Genomic DNA, 22,984 nt, shown 5'->3' on the forward strand with positions numbered 1-22,984 from the left:
ATTTGTAACAATCATCAACCAGGATTAGTTTTCTCACTGTGTAACTATGCAATGTTTTCTTTTTATGGCAGCTTTCATGAAAATAGTTGGCTCTTGAGAGCTAATTGTCAGTATTAAGTTACACATACTTAAATGATAAAACATGATCTCATCTTATCACAGATTGATTTATTATACCTGTCCTGGCCAAATGTGTGAGAGTATAACATTAAATCGGATACATGGGTAAGAGGGCGAGTTATAGAGAGGGAAGTCTGTGTCAGAGGGTGACCACGCAACACACAAACATTATTAACGTTATTAATGATGGTGCTGGATAAATAACAAATACTATATTAGGATCAAGATGAAAGTAAAGAACACAATTAAATGCCTACACCTGAATGCTGGAGGCATTCAGAATAAAATGCAGGAAATTGTGATGATATGGGGCATGGGTGACCAACTGGCATCTCGCAAGCTGCATGCAGCTCTTCTGTGGATGAAGTTGACTCTTTGAGTCCCTTGTTTGACTTCAATGGAAACGAAAATTGGGAGAGGTGTTTAACGTACCTGCAATAATGCTGCTGACCCACTTGTGAAACTGCGCACCGTATTCCAATGAGCTCAAACCTGGAAAAGTTGAAGGCTTCCAATGTTTTTGCTCTGATTGGCTCAGCTATGGGAAACCCAGTGGAGATGTTGCATTTGCCCACGCCCATAATGGCAACTATTCTGCTTTTTATTTTATAAAAAGCAGCCCGTATTGAAATAATTATTTTCACATTTGATCTTTGCTGTGATATCCATACAATTTATCACGAGTTAAAAAAATGCATCTAAACTGACACATAATACACCTCAGTCATTTTTCCAATCTGTGAGGATACGTGCTTCGACAGGAGGCATGTGTTGGTAGTAACAAATTTTACCCTGTCATACATCTAGAATTAAAGCAGCAAATGCTGTAAATACACAGCAGGTCCATCAGCACTTGAAAAGAGGAGATAGGCAATGCTTCGAACAGAGACCGTTATTTGGTTCTGACAAATGGTCTCCATCTGAAACAGTAACCCATGTTTTTTCTTTACAAATGTATTTACAGCATGTTCTGCTTTTATTTCCAATGTATTTAATTAGGAACATAGGAACAGGAGTAGGCCATTTAGCCCCTCGAGCCTGTTCCACCATTCAATGAGATCATGGCTGATCTGTGACCTAACTCCATATACCCGCCTTAGCCCCATATCCCTTAATACCTTTGGTTAACAAAAATCTATCAATCTCAGATTATGAGAGACTTTATCGAATGCTTTCTGGAAGTCCATGTAAACAACATCCATAGACATTCCCCTGTCCACTACTTTAGTCACCTCTTCAAAAAATTCAATCAGTTAGTATTGAGGATGCCTTATAAACTTGGGTCATATCCAGTGTATTTGTGAACTTGTTGCAAATTTGCACTGTTAAGTCATGGCAAAATGACGAACCATTCAGATTTTCCAGCAGCAGTAGGCAATTCCTGGGCTCCGTTCAGTGAAGAGTCCTTTTAACACATCAGAACTGCAGCTGTATTCATCGTTCTGGCATCATTTTTGGATCCCAAATTTAAATGCCAATATTAAAGTCCAATTCAATCAATAGTAAATTAAACAACAGCAAGTATTTTAAAATTCAGTAGTTCTGTTAGTAATATGCTGATCCTTGGACCATAATCACTTACAATGAAAAGTTCACAGAAGTGCGCATATGCTGTAACACAGTGACACAATGGATGGTCTTGGCATCAATGGTGATGTGGTGACATATGCCTTAAGCACTCATATAGGGGGGCATGTGGAAAATCAGGGGTGCTGTGCGGTTCTCTTGCCATTCTACCCACGTCTCTCAACTTCCCCACTGTCCCACTTGCCGATTTTGTCTGTTTAAAGTCATTTTAAAAAATCTAAGTCCTTCTGCCACTGTAATGTTACAAATGAACAGATGTCAATAATACCTTTTTGTTAAAAATCAAAACTTGTGAATTTAGGGAGCAACTTGTCAGTTGCTTCTTATCAGATTCTTAAAATATTTAAGACTAGGCCACCAAGCTTTGCAATGTAATATGCTGCACACTCAATGTTACTCTGTACAGTAACTTGTAACTATCACAGTCATGTTAATCTTACTCAAAAAGGATTGAAATAAAGTTTTTGGTCTCTTTATGATCTTAAAAGTAGAAGATGGTGAAAAAGTGTGAAATCTACCAAGGCAGTGTTAGTATTTTCATCATTGAAGCCAATTCAGTTTGGCAAGGAGAGGGCAATGGGAATCCTGTATCAATGCAGTCAGCAGTCACTGAATCCATTAATGAAAGGCTCAGTAATACACTGTGGGCTTTTTGCCTATATACCCTCCTGTGGCTCGGTTAGTTTAGGCAGAGAGCAGCTGAGTATATACAGGCCAAGAAGGTCCCAAGTTCAACCTCAAGGCTGTGCTGAGGACTGTAGTAGAGGTTACCAATTAGCCACAACAAAATAGGGCAGGGTTCCCATTGCTGATTGCTATCCAATGGCCCCAGCTGGAAGTGTGCATATTGGCTGACTATAGGATCAGGCTGAACAGTGATGCCACCAATGGTTGAATAGTCTGCCAACTCTTCCTGTTGAGTTTCCCACATGAATTGGGTGACGTTCAGGTGAGTAACCAGTGCCTATGGAATTTGTACACCTGCAAGAACTCCCCCCTCAGGAGGGGTTGAGAGAGAACAGGTGAGATAAAAATTAAAAGAAAACATTGAAATAAACTAACCTCTGAAAAGCAATTGAAAAGATCAGTAGGATGAAATCCTAAGAATATGTTTTGTGGACCAATGATGAAGCTATTAAATTGCACAGAAATAGAGAATGCAGTGGCATTAATATTTATGGCTAGCTGGAGACTGCACAAGACCTGCTCTTAGAACAGTCTGTAAATTAATATGTTGGCAACAAATGTTGAAGTGAGGCACGTTCCTCTCCTCTTAAATGTAGTCAGGAATTTCAAATAAAATGTAATCAAGCTATGTTGAAATTGTAAATTGGCTTTGCACACAATATTTGAGACTACAAACCAAGTCAGAGGACTTGAAGTTGAAGCTAGGGCTTTCATTTAGTGCTGAGCAGCAAAGAAAATGTGCAGAACAGTTCAATGAGCAGTGAGAAGAGTCACGGTAGTAAAATAATAATTGTTGATTCTTGTCGGAATAACTTCAGACATGAATAAAATGCTTCCTTTTTACTACTTCAGGCACTGGAAGACGAAATTGGCCAAACATATTGGGCAGTCCTGTGTCAACCAGTGGAAAAAAGCAGTTCCAAGGGATGTTAATGTGCTGTGAACAGCAAAAGCTATAAAATATAGGCATCAGAGAATGAACCTTAATTTTTTGCCTCTATCTTCAGAAGCACACAAAGCAAAGCATGACAGGAATACCCGATGCTGAAAGCATTGTGAGAATTGTTAAATTTTGTAGCTATATTTCACTTAGAATCCATCTGTTTTGAGCATTTTGTCTGGAGATTTTTAAACTGAAAATGGACACCTAGATCTAGAAATTCCAGAAACCCAGTCCCATCTCCAGAAGTGTGGTGAGGCAGGACTTCCATCCACCTGCCTACCCTCACCCCCTCTCTGTCCCAAATTCCAGGGTCAGGATCACTTAAATTTCAGGGGTGGGCACTTGTACCATTAATGGCGCCACTGGGGTGCCTGTCCAGCAGAGCCAGTGGGATTTCAGGGCGGCACCTTGCCAGTCCATCCAGGGGAGATGGGAGAGTTCAGGCTGACCTGGCCTATGTTTTAAAACTAAGTTGCTCCCTCACTAGTCCGCTGACACAGTAACAACAATTGATCCTTCTTGGATTGATTGCTGTTTGGATACCACATTGTATGGTCTACAAATAGCCCTTGTATGACAAATACATCTGCTTCATGCAGGTTCTGCCCCAAATGCCTGTCCCTTCACAACCATTGTGCTGAAATGATGCCCCCTCCCACCCCCTCTCCCAAAGCCTAGGAATTATGGAGCTCTAAAGTATTGTTTATGAAATGGAGGACCATTTTTCCATTTAGCCATGCGTCGTATAAGGTGGAGACACTGGTTTTTAAGGTTACGAGGGTTTTCAATGAATTTTTATCAGCAGCAAAGCAAACTACAGAACTCAAGAAATTGTCCCACCTCCTGCCTTGCTTCAATTCTACCACCTGTCCAGTTCTGGACTTGACAGTTTGATTTGCCATTATCTAGTTGACGTTTGGAATGCTGAGTTCTATAATGATGCCAGATTGGGATGGTGTGGGCTTAGAACCTGCAGTTGCTTTGTGTGGGGTGGGGGGGGGGGGTTGTTGATGGGGAATGGTGGCAGTGGTTGAGGAGAGGAGAAAGAGTGTTATAAAAATTAAGCATTAACAAAAAGGTTAACTTGTTACAGTGTAAAGGAAATGTATTTTACTTTTGAAGATGAGACAAACCACAAGAGAAATGCTGAATCATCCAATAATCTATGCATGTGTTTTGTTTTCCAGGTTGGCTTAATTTTAATGAATTTTGTTGAACCAAACATTCAAAGTGGAGCAACCAAAAGAACCAAATCCCACTCCGAGCAAGTTGAATGGAGTGACCAAAAATGAAGGTGTGGACCAGAATGCTGATCCAGTTCATCAGAACACTGACGTTTGCAACCCCAAGAGTGACTGTATGACCACCGAAATGAAGGAGCTGCCTCTAGATCAACCACTACCACCTCTCACTGAACGGAAGAATGGTAGGCTCTGTTTTTTTTATATGGAGAAAGGCATGTGATGTGTTGCATTACAATTGTCAACCAATAAGAGAATAGACTGCCCATGGTTTAGTCTTAGATTCAATACAAAGTTGGACAGCGTTCAATAGTCCAAGAAACATAGGCCTGGAGTTTCTGCTTTAGGGGCAAATTGCACCCCAAAAATTCACTGGCCTATTTTACGCTGAGTTACGGTGAGTTTCTGCTAAAATGTATCACATAATCACAGATATAAAATATGCCATGAATCAGCGTAATTTGGCAGCTTAATGTAGCGTGATCGTTTGTTCACGTTTTTTGCAATCAGAAATATTCATTGATGTATTTAAGAGTGGTAACCTGGTGCAGTTTTATTAATACAGCTGAAAATGGGTTTATCACAAACAATAAGTGTTTTTAATAAAGGTCTCCAGTCTTCTGCCTGGGAGCTACCTGATTTAAAATCACTGAAAGTGATTCAAAAAAACTATACTGAAGCATTTACTACTTTCATTTGTGAATACCAGTCAGTTTTGTAGTAAATTAATATTTTTTAATATTTAAAAACCATATTAAATTACAAGCTGTTAGTTCTCCTGTTAGATCAAATATCTGATATACGATATTTGCTATTAATCGGACCTAAATTACTGAGTTGATTAGAAACTCCTGTGGATCACAAGGTTTTCCTTCTTTAATCAATAACTTGTGCAAATATCTTCCTCAGGGCTCAATGTACAACATTGAGTTATCTTCAAACTGGCATTTTACCATTGACATTTGACCTATGTTATAAATCTATTCGACTTAAAGCAGGTTATGTGGTGCTGTCAAGTTAAGCTCTGGTCTGTACCAGAGTCTATCTCCAGAGACTACAGTTTGTATGATGATAATCTACTTTTGCAGTACCTGTTAAAGTTCAGGCATGATGGTCATCTGGCGCACAGCGTGTTAGTGAACCAGAGTCCTGCAATGAGATGATAAGACCATTAGGGAGGGAGGAAATGAAATACTTTTGAAGTGTAGTCACTATCGTATTATAGGAAAACATGGCAGCCAATTTTCACACAGCAAGATCCCACAAAGAGCAATAAAATAAATGAGCAGATAATCTGTTTTAGTGATGTTGGTTGAGGGTTAAATATTGGCCCGGACACATGGAGAACTCCCCTGTTCTTCATTCAAATAGTGCCATGTGATCTTTTACACCCACCTGAGAGCGCAGACGTCTTCGTTTAATGTCCCATCCAAAAGACTGTGCCTCCGACAGTGCAGCACTGAAGTGTCAGCCTAGATTATATGCACACATCTCTGGAGTGGGACTTGAACCCTCTGACGCAGAGACGAGAGTGGTACCAACTGAGCCAAGCCTGACACCTAATTATGTTGGCACAAAATTCTCTAATGAAGAGTTGCTGATCTCCGGGAGGCTGTTCAGTGAAGAGGCACTCTTCCCACCCCCATCCAGAAAAATCAGAGGACATTCAGTTTGCATCACCTTCTCACACCAACTAGCAGCCAAGTCTTAATGTTTGCAATTTGGATGGGAGAACAGTGCTTAGTGTGGGCGAGGGTGAATCTAAAGTAAAACAGAACATTTTTTTGTAATGGAGATTGAAAAATTAAAAGCCTTGTTTTTAACCTAACCTGTCCAACATCCTTTTTACACCCCATCTGATTTTACTCTCCATTGAAATCAAAATTACCCATAAAGTGTGGATAGCCTGACATCTAGTTTTCATATGGGACTTCAGTTTCCATCAGTATTGAATAACACTTGTCGGAAGTGCAGAAATGGTTTTACTTTTGTACTAAATTTAGCAGCCTCAATCAGCAGTGTCCCAGGATGAGGAGGAAAATTACAATGTATCACCTGGTTAAAGGGAAACTGGACACATTTTTGAGATTGTAATTGAGGCCATAGGACTTGCAGAGGAAGTTAGCTTTGCAACTACTTGTGCTTTATCTAATCAAAATGTTTTAAGTACTCAAGCTTTCTCTGCTAATGTGTGTCACTGCCATTAAGTGTTCCTGTCCATTTGTAACTTCCACTGGATATTAATGTGTTTGGAATGTGCAAAGGTAAATATGACACAGCAATCTCAATTCTAAACTCATTACTTTCATGACGGCATTTTATATTTAAATACATTTTAAATGAATTAATAATAAAGTTTGCTGGAGCTCATTTATCCTTTAAAACTCCAGGATGTTGTTATATACAGAAACAGAGGTAGGAAGAACGAGGAGAGGCAATATAATCTCGAGAGCACAGCTCTAAAAGGGGTACAGGAACAGAGAAATCTGGGGGTATATGTGCACAAATTGTTGAAGGTGGCAGGGCAGGTTGAGAAAGTCGTTTAAAAAAGCATACGGGATCCTGGGCTTTATAAATTGAGGCATAGAGTACAAAAGTATGGAAGTCATGATGAACCTTCATGAAACACTGGTTCGGCCCCAACTGGAGTATTGTGTCCAGTTCTGGGCACCACACTTCAGGAAAGATGTGAAGGTCTTAGAAAGGTTACAGAAGAGATTTACTAGAATGATTCCAGGGATGAGGGACTTCAGTTATGTGGATAGACTGGAGAAGCTGGGGATGTTCTCCTTGGAACAGAGATGGTTGAGAGGAGATTTGATAGTGGTATTCAAAATCATGAATGGTCTAGACGGAGTAGATAAAGAGAAACTGTTCCTTTTGGCGGAAGGGTCAACGACCAGAGGACATAAATTTAAGGGGATTGGCAAAAGAACCAAAGGTGACATGAGGAAAATCTTCTTGACACAGCGCGTGGTTAGGATCTGGAATGCACTGCCTGAGGGGGTGGTGGAGGCAGATTCAATTATGGCCTTCGAAAGGGAACTGGATAAGTACTTGAAAGGAGAAAATTTGCAGGGCTATGGGAATAGGGCGGTGGAGTGGGACTAGCTGGATTGCCCTTGCATAGAGCCAGCACAGACTCGATGGGCCGAATGGTCTCCTTCCATGCTGTAACCTTTCTATGATTCTATGATTCAGAGACAATTAATGGCACAGAAAGCCTCGACTCGCATCACAATTCTAGGTGTAGAATTAAAAGTATATATTTTTTTATTATCCAGCACTGTCATGTTACACATAAATGAGAACAATGCAACAAAAAACTTGGTTCACGCTGTGATACACAAATATTTATTTTTCTCAAAGCCATTAAACATTTGTACTGTCATAATGAATGAGTGCAAAACTGGCATTTAAATTCGGACAAGGTTGCATAACAAAAACATCAACACCTTGCATTTATATAGCACCTTTAGCTAGTAAAACGTCCCAAGGCACTTCGCAGGAGCATTATCAGACAAAAAATTGAGACTGAGCTAAAGAAGGAGACATTAGGACAGATAACCAAAAGCTTGGTCAAAGAGGTAGGTTTTAAAGAGCATCTTAAAGAAGGAGAGAGAGTTAGAGATGTGGAGAGGTTTAGGGAGGGAATTCCAGAGCTTTGGGCCTAGACAGCTGAAGGCATGGAAGCCAATTGTGGAGCGAGAGTGTCAGAGCTGCAATCCAGTGAAATAGAGTGGTAGGACACAGGCCTATAGCCACGATCCCCTACAGGATGTACTTCCCAGTCTCCATAAGAAGGGAAGAAAAGTCAGAAAATCATTCAACCTTTTTGACTCTCGTGCATGCATCCAGTGTCTTACTGAAGAGCTGTAAACAGTTCTCCAGCCATTCTGTGAGCTAAGGAAAAGTATTGAATGGGAAGAATAGTGGAAAGGAAAAAGGGAAGTAAATAGTATAAACAACAAAGAAAAATTTGAATCTGAGCTTGGATGAATTAATATTCACTGGCGTCAGATGCATAAATAAAATCGTGGCAGCATGCACAGTGGAAAGGTGTGGTCCAGTATACATTATACTAAAAGTTCTTTGGTAGTTTTGTGAAGGAGTATATCCAATCTGTGGCAGTAGGAGATGGTGAGAGATAAGGCTCAATTTTGCTGAGTTTGGGGAAATCTGACCTCAGAGTCTGAAAATTAATGGTTGAAGTCTCACTCCAGGATTTAATCACATAATCTAGGCTCACATTCCATTGCATTATTGAAGGTGCAGTCCTTCGATGAGATGTTAAGCTGAGGCCTCGTGCCTGTCCCAGCAGTTCAGGGACATTAAAGATCTTATGACACTATTCAAAGAAAAGGGGAGAGTTTCCCTAGTGTCTTGTCAACATCCCTCGCTCAATCAACACCACCAAAAAAATGGACTAACTGGCCATTTATCTTATTGCCTTTTGTGAGATCTTGATGTGCAAAAGAATGGCTGCTGTGTTTGCCTACATAAGAATAGTCAAGGTACTTAAAATTAATTTATTGCTTGTGAAGCATTTTGAGCCGTTTCTGAGAGAGCTGAGGAGACTGTATATCAAGTCTTTTGATTCAATTACAACTGTATATCAAGTCTTTTGATTCAATTACAACTGTATATCAAGTCTTTTGATTCAATTACATCTGAGCCTTGGCATCCAGTGGTATATACATCTGAATCCTGGTGACCTAACTGCGAAGATGTTGTTAGCATATTATTTTTGTAATCAATAAGCATCTGATTCTCTGTTACAAGGAGAGGCAAGGATGAGAAAAGGCCACTTAACCCATTGAAGCTCATCCCCCTTATAGACTAAGTCACCAGGCAGCATGTTGAACACCTCTAATGCCTTTCACTCTATTACCTTGCCAGGCAGATTATTTCAAACACTTAGCTCCCTTTCAGTATAGATTTTTTTTCTAATGTGTGTTTTAAGTTAATTCTTCATTCATTTAAACATACATCCTCTGGCCTTAATGGTCTGATTTACTTTGAAGCAATATTTTGGGTTCATCTCCACCATTTCATATGTTGTGTGCCTTGAGGAGATTCCCCTTTACCTTCTCCCTCAACTAGAACTTAAGCTCTCTAATCTTTTCTCATAGTTTAACCCCTTTACATTTGGGCTAATTTGTGTTGCTCTTCTCTGCACCCTCTCAAATACCTGTGTGTCTATTTTAATGTACAGTGACCAAAACTATACACAATATTCCAAATGTGGCATTATGAATCTTTAGCATAATGCAGAGGTCTGAACGTCGGTAGACGTGTGTTCCATGGTCCTGGCTATGTAACCCAGCATTCTGTTAGCTTTTTTAATTGCTTACAAAACTGCCTCGACATTGACAAGTCTACTTTTATCCCCAGGTTCCTTTCCAAGTCTCCCTGCACTAATTCTGTATTCATCATAGTATACATACATTGCACATTTTTTCAGCCATTGCTTTACATTTTGTCAATATTACATTTCATTTGTTAATTGTCTGACCAATTGTATAACTGATAAAAATCCTCCTGCTAATAATTAATTGCATCCTGCACCTCACTGTTCCATTTTAAGTCGTGCCCAAATGTAACAAGTTTACAATCAGCTTCTGCGTCCAGGTCATTTATGTAGATAAGAAACAAATAGAGGTCCAAGCACTACCCCTGCCGGAGCCCTATCCAGCACCTCCCCTGACACTGCATCTCTCACAATTACTCTATGTTTCCTTTTTTTATATCCAATTTCTTATCCATTCCCATGTACTACCTTGGATTAGCACAATTTTTAGTTTAGTTAGAAGTCTTTCATGTGGAATTTTGTCAAAATTTTTTTGTAAATCCAAATAAATTTGCATATTTTATTTATAACTTCCTCAGAGCCATAAGGGAGCTTTGCGAGCAAGATCTTTCCCTTCTAAATCCATATTGGCTGTCACTTATTAAGCTATTACTATATAAATACTTTTCCAGCCTACTTTTTAAAATTGCTTTCATTTCACCTATCATTAATGTTAAGCTTTACATTGCTGGGTTAGATTTGTCCCCCATTTCAAATGTGGGTACTTCATTTGCTTGCTTCTAATCCTGTTGAATTTCACCAATACCCAAAGGTTCTTCCATGACAATACCAAGTATCCCATAAATTTCTTGCCTCATCTCTTTTAGCAAAATAAATATGAACAGTCTGGGCCGGGGATGTACTTGTTTTCATTTCCTTTAGCCAAGTCCTGTATAATTTTTGTCGCACTACAGAAATTGCGTAGCAAGACAACGTTTTCCTCTCTTATAGATATTCCCATTAAGTTTTCTTTTATTCGTTCATGGGATGTGGGCGTCGCTGGCGAGGCTGGCATTTATTGCACATTCCCAATTGCCCTTGAGAAGGTGGTGGTGAGCCGCCTTCTTGAACAGCTGCAGTCTGTGTGGTGAAGGTTCTCCCACAGTGCTGTTAGGAAGGAAGTTCCAGGATTTTGACCCAGCGACGATGAAGGAACGGCAGTATATTGGCAGGATGGTGTGTGACTTGGAGGGGAACGTGCAGGTGGTGTTGTTCACATGTGCCTGCTGCTCTTGTCCTTCGAGGTGGCAGAGGTAGCGGGTTTGGGAGGTGCTGTTGAAGAAGCCTTGGCGAGTTGCTGCAGTGCATCCTGTGGATGGTACACACTGCAGCCACAGTACGCCAGTGGTGAAGGGAGTGAATGTTTAGGGTGGTGGATGGGGTGCCAATCAAGCGGGCAGCTTTGTCCTGGATGGTGTCGTGCTTTTTGAGTGTTGTTGGAGCTGCCCTCATCCAGGCAAGTGGAGAGTATTCCATCACACTCCTGACAAGTGCTTCAAATATTTTCCCTTCATCTTCAATTTCTTCATCATTTTTATCCTTAAGAGTTCTAACTTCATCCCTAACTCTCCCTTGTTGACTAACAGCCTTGCAGAAGTTTCTATGTGCTCAATCCCTGATTTTAATGCCAGTATATGTGCTGATCAAGTGAGCAAGTTCCCACTCATGGGCCAGTCTGTTTGAAACTTCAGTTTCAAATTCAAAGATTCTGAGCTTTAAACTCTCAAAATCATATCATAATTTAACTACAGAATCATAAAAGTTTATAGCACAGCAGAAGGCCATTTAGCTATCCAAAACTAATCCTTCTACACTGCTCTATCCCATAGCCCTGTATCTTCCTCTGCTTCAAATGTTTAGCTGCTTTTCCCTTAAAAGACACAATGGTTTTTGCCACAACTATTCCCTGTGGCAAAGCATTCCATGGTCCAACAACTCTCTACATAACAAAATTTCACATGACCTCTCTTCACTTTTTTGGTGACAAAGTTAAATGGATGACTCCCTAGTCATTGACTGCCCAACCAGAGGAAATACTCTTTCCCTAGTCACCTTATCAAAATCCTTCATAATTTTGAAAACATCTTGGTGTTCACCTTTTGTATCATTCAACTTTAGTTTTACCTCAACAAATAAATCTGATGAGATTACATAGATTTTGTAATAACTAGTTCTGGGATAGCTCAAGATTATCTTATTGAAAGTGTGTGTGTGTGTGTAGGTTGAGATAAGCATTTAAAATGTAATTAATTTGCAAAATGGAGTTATATATCCTAATCTTTTTTTATTTCATACTTTATCATCCAAGTGATAAAGTAACTCTTCATCACTTAAGTTTGTTGAATGAGTCCATATATTTAAGCTGTACAGAGTTAGGGATGACTTCACTGAGCTTTTTTTGGCACTCAGAATGGAAATGTGTAACAAAAGCATAAAAAATAGTTTTATAATGTAATGTACAAGATTAGAATATAAATACTCATGTGAAACATTAAAGAGATTGCTTTTCATACTAACAAATGGTTTCTGAATATGAGTGGCAGACAATAACGGTGAGGATGATGTAACCAAAGGTGCTGATAGCTTTGCTGTCCAGATACAAAATGATATTCAAAAAGTTGCAATACAAACCACTCAAAGTTCGTGCAGACTGAAGAATTTATCGCTTAACGGTTAGTGTTTCACTTCACAAGCTAATCAGACGTGTTTAAATGCCACTTAAATTTGAGAGTAATAGTCAAAGGAATTCCAGATATTCCATGTTGGAAATATTTTTAGAATATCAAGATTTACTTGTTGTGGAGATACATTATGGTCAAAGTAATGACACAAGTGAATTTTCCATGACAAGTCACAGAAAGGCAAAGAAGAAGTGCCCTACCCGTTGCCAGAATTATTTAAAGGTCATTTTTAAAGCTTTATTTCTACAGTACCAAAGGCTTTTAAATATAAGAGTATGATATTTTCAATCAGAAACTCCGGATGGTTAACATGATTTACAACAAAAACAGCTTTAAAGAAGATGTTTTTGAATATTAAATAATAAGTTAGTTTTGCAGAGAATAGCTTTCAAGACTGGCATTTTTCTGTGGATGATAGTCATTCTGCTTTGCATATTCAGCATTGTACATTGACTGAGTATTACTCATGTGTCATGCTGGTTCAGTTGGTAGCACTCTTGCCTTAATTCAGAAGGACATTGATTCAAGCCCCGCTGCAGGACTTGAGCCGTAATCGTGGCTGATAATTCATTGCAGTACTGAGGGGGATGCATGCTTTTGGATGAAACGTTAAACCACGATCCCATCTAACTGTTCAGATGGCTAGTTGATGGTGCTATTTGAAGAAAAGAAGGAAGTTCTCTTGTCGTCCTGACTAACACTTCTCCCTCAATCAGCACCACCAAGAAACAAATTAACTGGTCATTTATCTCACTTGCTGTTTGTGAGACTTTGCTGTGCACAAAAGGGCTGCCACATTTGCCTACGCAACAACAGTGATTGCACTTCAAAAGTCACCGGTTGTCAAGTATTTTGTGATGTCCTGAGGACCTGATTAAGCACTATATAGATGCAAGGTCTTTCTATTAATAAAAAATGTACATTTGTTCATGTACTCAGTGGGATTAAGGTGATAAAGTAAAGCCTTATGTATACACTAAAACGTTTTTGAACTTACCTTTTCACGATATTACACTTTGGTTCCTTTACACTGTATTAAAGATATCTCGGGACAATTGACATTACCCTCACTAGACAGGCAGGTACTCTCCTTTGCACCATATGGCACAAGCTTAGATATTTTCTTCAACCATTTTGAAAGTATGATTGATAAACAGCTGCTTTCATATCCTAGTGGCAAATTAAGCATAGATGGTTTTCTGGCCTTTTCATCATTCTCCTAATGCAGTATTTGCAGAGCTTAATGTTGTAGATTACTATTTAATTTCAGCACTGAGCTTTGTAGGAATTTCAATTTTATTTGATGTTGAACTGAAATCTTGGCCAAAAAAACTGTGGCCTTTGCGACACATTCCCACTGTAAGTCGGGTGCGAGTGCAGTGGAAGACCTGCGAATTTGGCTGGAATCTGGATAGACTGGGTAATGGCCTTCACAGCAAGAAACCACAGGGCTTTATTTGGGGCAGAATCTCAAATCCTGCCCTAAACATTGTCACCCATGTTAGAGATCTTTCTAATAAATATGTAAAGTTCTGGTCATGGTAAGGCTTTATCCCACAGTATTCAAATAAAAGCAAACATTTTTAAAACAAATAAAATGTTAAACAGTTCCTTACATTATCAGATGACACCCTACCACCTCCCAGCTAAAAACTGTGCATGGAAAGATGACATGATCTGGCTCAGATATGATCAGATAGCCTGTTGACATTCACTGTCTAGGCTCACACATGAGGAATGCCCATTTAGACAAAGTACAAGAAAACTGTGTGTGCCAATGAAATCATACTCCAGTAGAGGCCCAGCTGGGTTCAGTGCCAGTAGGGGTCTAGTGAAGTGAATCATACCCCAGCAGGGTTCAGTACCAGTAGGAGTCCAGAGAAGTGAATCATACCCCAGCAGGGTTCAGTGCCAGTCGGAGTCCAGTGAAGTGAATCATACCCCAGCAGGGTTCAGTGCCAGTAGGAGTCCAGTGAAGTGAATCATACCCCAGCAGGGTTCAGTGCCAGTAGGAGTCCAGTGAAGTGAATCATACCCCAGCAGGGTTCAGTGCCAGTAGGAGTCCAGTGAAGTGAATCATACCCCAGCAGGGTTCAGTGCCAGTAGGAGTCCAGTGAAGTGAATCATACCCCAGCAGGGTTCAGTACCAGTAGGAGTCCAGTGAAGTGAATCATACCCCAGCAGGGTTCAGTACCAGTAGGAGTCCAGTGAAGTGAATCATACCCCAGCAGGGTTCAGTGCCAGTAGGAGTCCAGTGAAGTGAATCATACCCCAGCAGGGTTCAGTGCCAGTAGGAGTCCAGTGAAGTGAATCATACCCCAGCAGGGTTCAGTGCCAGTAGGTACTCCTTTCAACGCCACCGGACAAGGTGCTCGGACATTTCTGGCATAAAGTGGCAGTTGGCGGGCGGGAAAGGACAGAAATGATGTAGCCCGCAGGCTGCCCACCAGCATCAGCAGAAGACTGCCAACAGCAAGGTAAGTCCAGGAAGGGGATATTGTGAGGGTCTCACAGTTAGGAGCGGCGGGGGGTGGTGGGTGGGTGGTGGGGGGGGGGGGGAGGGTGGCAGCTGGGGCTGCAGAGGCCTGGACTTTCCTTATCGGGCCTGAAGTAGCAATCCTCCTCTAAACCCACTAAGCAAAGTTTTTTGTTATTTAGAGGGCCTGAATTTGAACCTTGTGTAAACAAGAACCTTTACAAAAGGTTCAAATGACATTTAATACACAATGCACAATATTTATACACTACAGACTGACACTTTTGCCGTCAGCACAATACAGTTGATTTTAGCAGAATGATACAGTATTTCAAATAGAGTTGATTCCTCTCTATGCAGTGGGTAAATATTTTTGCACCTCTTCTATACAAAATCCAAAGTGCAGCTGAAACAGATGTGAATGAATAAAATTCTGTTATATAAATTATGATAGTAAAGCTCAAACTAAATTTCTACATTACTTCGTAATAAGTAAAACCTGACTTCTGTGGCAATAGCATCAATAAATTGGATCAGTGAAGGAGTTAAGAATGCCACCACTTGCCAGAGTTTCTTGAAGGTGATTTAAAGAAAATTCTTGCCTGATTTTTGGTAGCTAAAGTTAAGAGATTACATACATCTGGTTGTAATTGCAGATTATTTTTGAAACGAGATGAAACTGTTTGCACAACTGCTCCTAGGTTACTGAATGTTTCTATTAGTAAGGTAAATTAATACCAATTTGGACAACATTACACAAGTCCACAATGGTTGAAGCTGAAAATTGTGATTTTGCTTATAATAAAAGAATGTGAATGGACGATGAGAACTTCTTAAAGCTGTCTCAGCTTATTGTTTTGTTTCAGAATTGACTTCTTATTGCAAGTCAGGTTCTAGTAACCAAACCTTCGACAAAGTAGATGGGATTATCATTAAGACTTGTCACATTTATTCAACTTCTAAACAATACAATCATGTTGATCTTTTTATCTTCTGGAAACATCAAAAGGTTGAACACACTTCAACCATGCAATGATTTCCAGTGCAGTCAGTGATTTTTGCAGTCTGAGCTACAATCAGCTGCATCACGAGTCTTTCTGTTATTTTCCTTCACTGTATTTGCACTCCTGAGGTGATGTGATGAACTCATTGTGCACTCAAAGACATTGTCACACATACAGACTGATTGCAAGTCTCTTCTGTAATACTTTGAGAAAATACTGCTTTGAGGCAAAATCATTATGACTAGTGGTAAAGATTTGAATAAAACTGAAAGGGCCTTTGTTATTTCTTCACTTTATATAGCTTGTGCTATTGCCATTCAAAACTCTTACAATAAAAAAAGTTTTTAAAAAGAAGAGTATCCTATTAAAAAGTGACTCAAAGATTAATCATAAGTTGTGTATAATATTCTTTTGGGTTGTCTGAATGAAGAGTTTTTATTGAATTGTTATATAAATATAATCTCTCTCAAAGTGTAGAATTATATTTGTTTGTCTTTCAGTTTAAGTGTCAAAGTAGTTTTGCAGACACCCAAAACCTGAAACCCCATTGTATGTTTTATACAGATTACGTGAGTTGCATATACTTTGACTTATTTTGGCATTTCCAGCTAACAGTGAACAGTTTTATAATTGCTGATAAATATTTGTGTTTTTAATCTGTGTGTAATTTAATTTCTGGTGTCTCATCATATTCCTGGCTGAAACATCAAGACCCATGGTAAGAATAAAATAGTTCATGCCATCTTTGGTTCCGGATGTTACTTTCCTTTCCCAAATTTTGTTTTTTTTATTCGTTCATGGGATGTGGGCATCGCTGGCAAGGCCAGCATTTATTGCACATCCCTAATTGCCCTTGAGAAGGTGGTGGTGAGCCGCTTTCTTGAACCCCTGCAGTCCGTGTGGTGAAGGTTCTCCCACAGTGCTGTTAGGAAGTAAATTCAAGAATTTTGACCCAGTGACGATGAAGGAACGGCGATATATTTCCAAGTCAGGATGGTGTGTGATTTGGAAGGGAACATGCAGGTGGTGTTGTTCCCATGTGCCTGCTGCTCTTGTCCTTCTAGATGGTAGAGGTCGTGGGTTTGGGAGGTGCTGTCGAAGAAGCCTTGGCGAGTTGCTGCAGTGCATCCTGTGGATGGTACACACTGTAGCCACAGTACACCGGTGGTGAAGGGAATGAATGTTTATGGTGGTGGATGGGGTGCCAATCAAGCGGGCTTCTTTGTCCTGGATGGTGTCGAGCTTCTTGAGTGTTGTTGGAGCTGCACTTATCCAGGCAAGTGGAGAGTATTCCATCACACTCCTGACTTGTGCCTTGTAGATGGTGGAAAGGCTTTGGGGAGTCAGGAGGTGAGTCACTCGCCGCAGAATACCAGCCTCTGACCTGCTCGTGTAGCCACAGTATATTTATGGCTGGTCCAGTTAAGTTTCTAGTCAATGGTGACCCCCAGGATGTTGATGGTGGGGGATTCGGCGATGGTAATGCTGTTGAATGTCAAGGGGAGGTGGTTAGACTCTCTCTTGTTGGAGATGGTCATTGCCTGGCACTTGTCTGACGCGAATGTTACTTCCAACTTATGATGTTGTCCAGGTCTTGCTGCATGCGGGCACGGACTTCTTCATTATCTGAGGGGTTGTAATTGTAAAGCTTCAAACTGTGAGCATTGTCCTGAAGCCTGTATAGTCACAGGTTGATGCCTTTGTAGATAGAACCTATTCTATGCACACATCACTGACTACTGATCAAAGGAACACTATAGTTCATGCTAATAGTATAGGCATAGATTTCTAACCAAGACTATTAACTGGACAGTTCTAAGACTGCTCAGCTTCCTCTCTTTTTATAAGCTGAAGATACAAGATAAGTAACAATGAGAATAAGCATGCATATAACAAACTCAAGATTAATAGTCATCTGACCTGAATTATGTACAGCAAAACATAAGAAGACTGTGGGGAGAAGTGCATTGAATTTGGATAAAGTGTAAGTACTTCCACAATGCTAACTGCAATATGTGCGATAAAAGGAGTGGTCCAGGCTGAATTACTGAGGCTAAATTACACACAATGCTGCAATGTGACCGAAGAGCAAAACTAAAAAGGATATAATTCAAAAAATGACACAGTTAAACACAAGTAATAACTCTCAATTATTTAAATTGTTTTCTAATTGTCAATGCTGTTTTCAATATAGTAGAAATTATGTTTTTGCATTTTGATAGTTCTAATTATGAGGCTCTTGGCTTAAACTCTATGGCCTAATATTCTTCTCCATGGATGGTAACTGGTCATTACTGTCCGGTAAGTATGCCTGCTGACTACTGATACATTTTACATTAATGCCAGAAACACACTCACTGCCTGTGGTAAGGAGAGGATGGAGAAATCATCCGAGTGGTAAGTGAGAGAGACATGTTCAGGAAGTTACAAATAATAATGAGCAGGAAAAGACCCGCTGGAAAACATAGGAACATAGAAAATAGGAGCAGGAGTAGGCCATTCGGCCCTTCGAGCCATTCGGCCCTTCATGGCTGATCCTCCATCTCAATACCATATTCCCGCTCTCTCCCCATACCCCTTGATGCTTTTTGTGTCTAGAAATCTATCTAGCTCCTTCTTAAGTATACTCAGTGACTTGGCCTCCACAGCCTTCTGTGGTAGAGAATTCCACAGGTTCACCACCCTCTGAGTGAAGAAATTTCACCTCATCTCAGTCCTAAATGTCCTACCCTGTATCCTGAGACCCACCAGCCTGTCCCGCACAACTACAATGCCTTGTGCCTCGCAATACATACACTACCTACCCCATCCAGAAGCCATGTAATCTCCTGTGAGAGGTTAAAAACCCAGGCTAATTAGAGAAAAAAAATCTGGAAAATTCCTCTCCAACCCCCCCGCCCCCCACCCTTAGACGAGCAAAACTAGTCCAGGAGATCACTCTGTTATGCAATACCTACCTTTTCTAAGAGGTGATCTCCACCCTAGTCAGAAACGGGTCCAGCTCTCGCTTGAAGGAATTAAGTTCATCATTTTCCTTGCATAACTGTGCCCCTTCCCAACCACAAACAATGAAATGCCATTTGAACACACACCTGGGGGAGGATTTTAAAAGCAAAGTCCGGGTGCTTTGGAGGCGGGGGGGGGGGGGGGGGGGGGGGCGGGGGAGGGAGGGGCAAACTAAATCTGGATTGTCTGGAACGGGAAGGAATCTCGGCTCCGACCCGCCGAAAAACACGCACGACCCACAGCCATCAGGGTGCGCATGCCGTTCCTGTTTCACACAGCATGGGAAACTCAGCGGGTTGCAGCCAGCGGCCAATTGGACATTTAAATGCCTGTTTGACAGATGGGGATAAAAGTGAGTTATTGCAGCAGGGCACTCAGTTCTCTCAGACAAACTTTTCGCTGGGAAATCTTTGTGTTTAGGCTTGAAATTCTTGGTTCACACTCAGAATTGTTCTGTTTACACATATTTATCTACTTTTTGGACCTCCTCAAACTGACGACATCAGGATGGGGGTGGGGGAGGCGGGCGCAATGGCTGCATTCACCAGTACATCTGAGGAGAAGGAACATCACCATCCTCGCCAGGCACAGCGTGCAGTTCTGCCACTTGTAGCTCCACCACACAGTGCTGCGTCACACGCACCTGCACCAGAGCAGAGAGGGCAACAACATAGGGACTGACGTCGAATGAGGCACTACTTTCGTGAGAGAAGGCCGAGGCTGAGCTTCCTGGACCTCTCTAAACAGCAGTGCCTACGAGGGCTGAGAATGAGTCACCAGGTAGTCGCAGACATCTGCAGCCTCCTTCATGCCGAGCTGCTCCCAGCTGGACCTGGTGGCATCGCATTGCCGGTCTCAATTAAAGTGACCGCTGCCCTTAACTTCTTTGCCTCTGAATCATTCCAGGGCGCCACCGGAGACATCGCCAGGGTCTCTCAACCGTCTGTCCACAAGTGCATAAGGCAGGTCACCGACGGTTTGTTTCGCAGGACGTCCCACTATGTCAACTTCCACATGGACGACCTCAGCCAGAGGGTGAGGGCAGTAGGTTTTCACTCTGTGACTGGCTTCCCACAGGGTACAGGGTACAATCAATTGCACGCATATAGCAATCCAAGCACCTCCACACGAGCCAGGACTATTCATCAACAGAAAGGGATATCATTTAATCAACACGCAGCTCATTTGCGACCCCCCCCACCCCCCGCCCATACACCGACTGTGAATGCACCCATTTGGTGGCATTAAGTCTCACCATTCATGATGAAGCACATGAAGGGTGCTATCTCAAGAGGCAGTCAAAAATGGGCAAGTCGTGGCAGTAGTGGTGAGAATGATAACATTTAATGTGAATTTAACAAAAACCAAATATAAATGAAAAACATGACAAGTCTGTCAAAAAGCCTTGTGCATACCCTTCGTGATCACAAAACCTTAGCCTTTCTCTTCCGACTACTTCTACGTGGTGCATCCCCTGTGGCTGCTGCAGAGGTAGTGGCAGGTTGCTCAAGTTCATGCCCTGACTGCCTAGATGCTTTCAGCCTACGCCCTCTGAGTTTTGGATCCCGTGAGGCCCCACCATAGACTGTTCCATCTGCACCTGTGCAGGGCAGACTCGGCCACCTGGAGAGGAGGCAGCATTGTGGGTACTGATTGAGTGGGGGGCAACGGGTGAGACGTGGGAGCGCTTTGACTGGCGTCCCCATTTCCATATCCCCTTTCGCCATCATCCCTCTCCTGGGCCAGGCCCACATCACTCCTACCACACTGCTGGAGAACAGTGTGGTGGACGTGTGTGATGCCTTAGAAACCTTGTTGTAAAGTTTCTGTCTGCCTGTTTAAGGCGACAGAATGTTGTTCACCCTGAGTCTGAACGGCCGTTGTCAGGGCCTGAATGGACACATTTGTGAGCCGTGCTTGAAGCTCAATGGAGGCTAGCCTTCTGTCCATCGCAGACATTCCCGCACTTACCTGTGCCACCATTTCACTAATGCAGGAGGTGGACTTCTCCATCCTCTACCCTATTGTGGAGAGTGTGTGTGGCACCTGTTCCAGTACCTCGCAAATGTGCTGCTGCCTCTTGATCATTCTCCTTTTGAAGGATGACCCCCGGGTTTAGCATCTGTGTCCAACTGAGCAGAGCCTGGAGAGGAGTGCTCCCACCGACGTGGACTCTCCACAGCTGCCCCTGCCACCAGTGTCTGCTCGTGCTCAGTTGTGTGTGGTGACTCACCAGGTGCCAACCCAACAAACTGACTACTAGGACCCACCAAGGTGTGAGTATCTGCGCTGGTGAATGGCTCGCTAAGATGTGATGGTGATGGAGGCCGGGACCTCCTGTGAGGAATTGCCCTCTCCCGCCACTGTGGTCGTTGAAGGGCCTGTCAGAGAACAGAAGGCAATATTAGGCATCATCACAGAGGTGTCATGTTGCAATGAGCATACTGAGATGTTCAACATGCCATTCATTCTTAACATCAATTCATGTTGTGTGTGATGAATGTTAAAGTTGTGTCAGCAGACGGTTTTTGGGGTGCCAGTCTTGACGTCCCTGACGGACAGGCACTCTAGGGTGTGGCTGATCTCCAGGGCCTCCTACTTTGCCCACTATTTGTTGCCCACTATTTGTTGTGGCCCCCCCTCCAGTCCTTGCCCTCTCGCGTGCATTTTGCTCTCTTCTACTACATGGGGAGAAAGTACAGACGTATGAGTGAGTGATGGTGAAGTGGTCAGCCAATGAATGCATTGCTTTGGGAGAGGCTGACCGTGAAAGAGATGCATCAGAGGGTGAGTATGAGAGAGGCATCACATTGGATTAGGATTGGGGTGAGTGGTAGTGGTGGGATCACAAATGGGGAGGTGAGGAAGTGCTCAGGAAGTGAAGGTAAGTTGAGGATGAGCCTTAAGTGGGTTTGAGGAGTGATGTGATGGAGTAGTCTTGACAGTGTAGAATAATGTGAGTTGGGGGGCAGGGGTTGATGTGCACCATGGAATGCAGGAGAATCAGTAAGTGTACTCACTTTTGCTGACCTAGTTAGGTCATTAAAGCGTTTCTTGCACTGGATCCAATTGAGGGATTTGTTGCTCCTGCTGGTTACCTCCTCTGTCACCTTGAGCCAGGCCTTTTTTGTGGCATAGGCAGGGTGCTTACTCCTGTCGGTCGGGTAAAATTGTTCCCTCCTCCTTACCCCGGCCAGCAGCACCTCAAATGAGGCGTTGCTGAATCTTGGAGCTGGTTTGTCCCTCTGCTGCTCCATTCTGTGTCCTTGCTCTTTGCTCCAGCAAACACCATTGCTGCAATGGCCCTTTAAATCCAGACGCTCCAGCTGACAGCAGGTTTTGCGGGTACACATTACGCCCGCTGCGCAGCCCTCGAACAGCAAACCCTGAAACAATGTTAAGGGGCATCAATTAAGTCGCGATCACATGAGGAATGGTAAGATTTTATTATCCTGGTTACCCATGCGCCCATTGACCCCCCCCCCCCCCCCCCGACCATGCCATCCCACTGGCATTTTAAAATTGTGCCCCTGGAATCCTTTAATGCAAAATTCCAACCATATCACTGCTTACATTTGAAAGAAAATAGAAGATTGTCATTGATTGTTAAGTCTATTTCCAATTATAATGCTGCCTTATAAGACTAACCAATATTACCAGTGTTAACACAAACAGAAAAATCTTTTACTTGGCAATTGATGTTGGTGCCAAGTGAGATAGTGAGCTCTCTGTTCAACAGAAAATAATATTTGTAGACCTCACTGAAAGATTCCATTTAGTGTTTTTCTTCCAAAATCTTTGTTGAAATTGTACATAAGTAGCAGCATATCCCAAAACATTTAGCCTTATATTATGTTTTATGTACATAAAGAAAATACCCTTGCAATTT

General features: G+C 41.9%; 1 protein-coding gene across 3 annotated transcripts in view; it reads left to right on the forward strand.

Moving 5' to 3' along the window:
• Window positions 1–22,984, forward strand: part of LOC137341237 (myocardin-like) — a 635,026-nt gene that overhangs the window by 377,487 nt on the left and 234,555 nt on the right. For all 3 annotated transcript variants that reach the window (XM_068004310.1, XM_068004312.1, XM_068004313.1), the window contains exon 5: window positions 4,525–4,763. In XM_068004310.1, the coding sequence (XP_067860411.1) occupies window positions 4,697–4,763 (67 nt within the window). In that variant the 5' untranslated portion in view covers window positions 4,525–4,696. The remainder of the gene's footprint in view (window positions 1–4,524; window positions 4,764–22,984) is intronic.

The sequence above is a fragment of the Heptranchias perlo genome, chromosome 23 (assembly GCF_035084215.1).
Source record: "Heptranchias perlo isolate sHepPer1 chromosome 23, sHepPer1.hap1, whole genome shotgun sequence".
Taxonomy (NCBI): Eukaryota; Metazoa; Chordata; class Chondrichthyes; order Hexanchiformes; family Hexanchidae; genus Heptranchias; species Heptranchias perlo.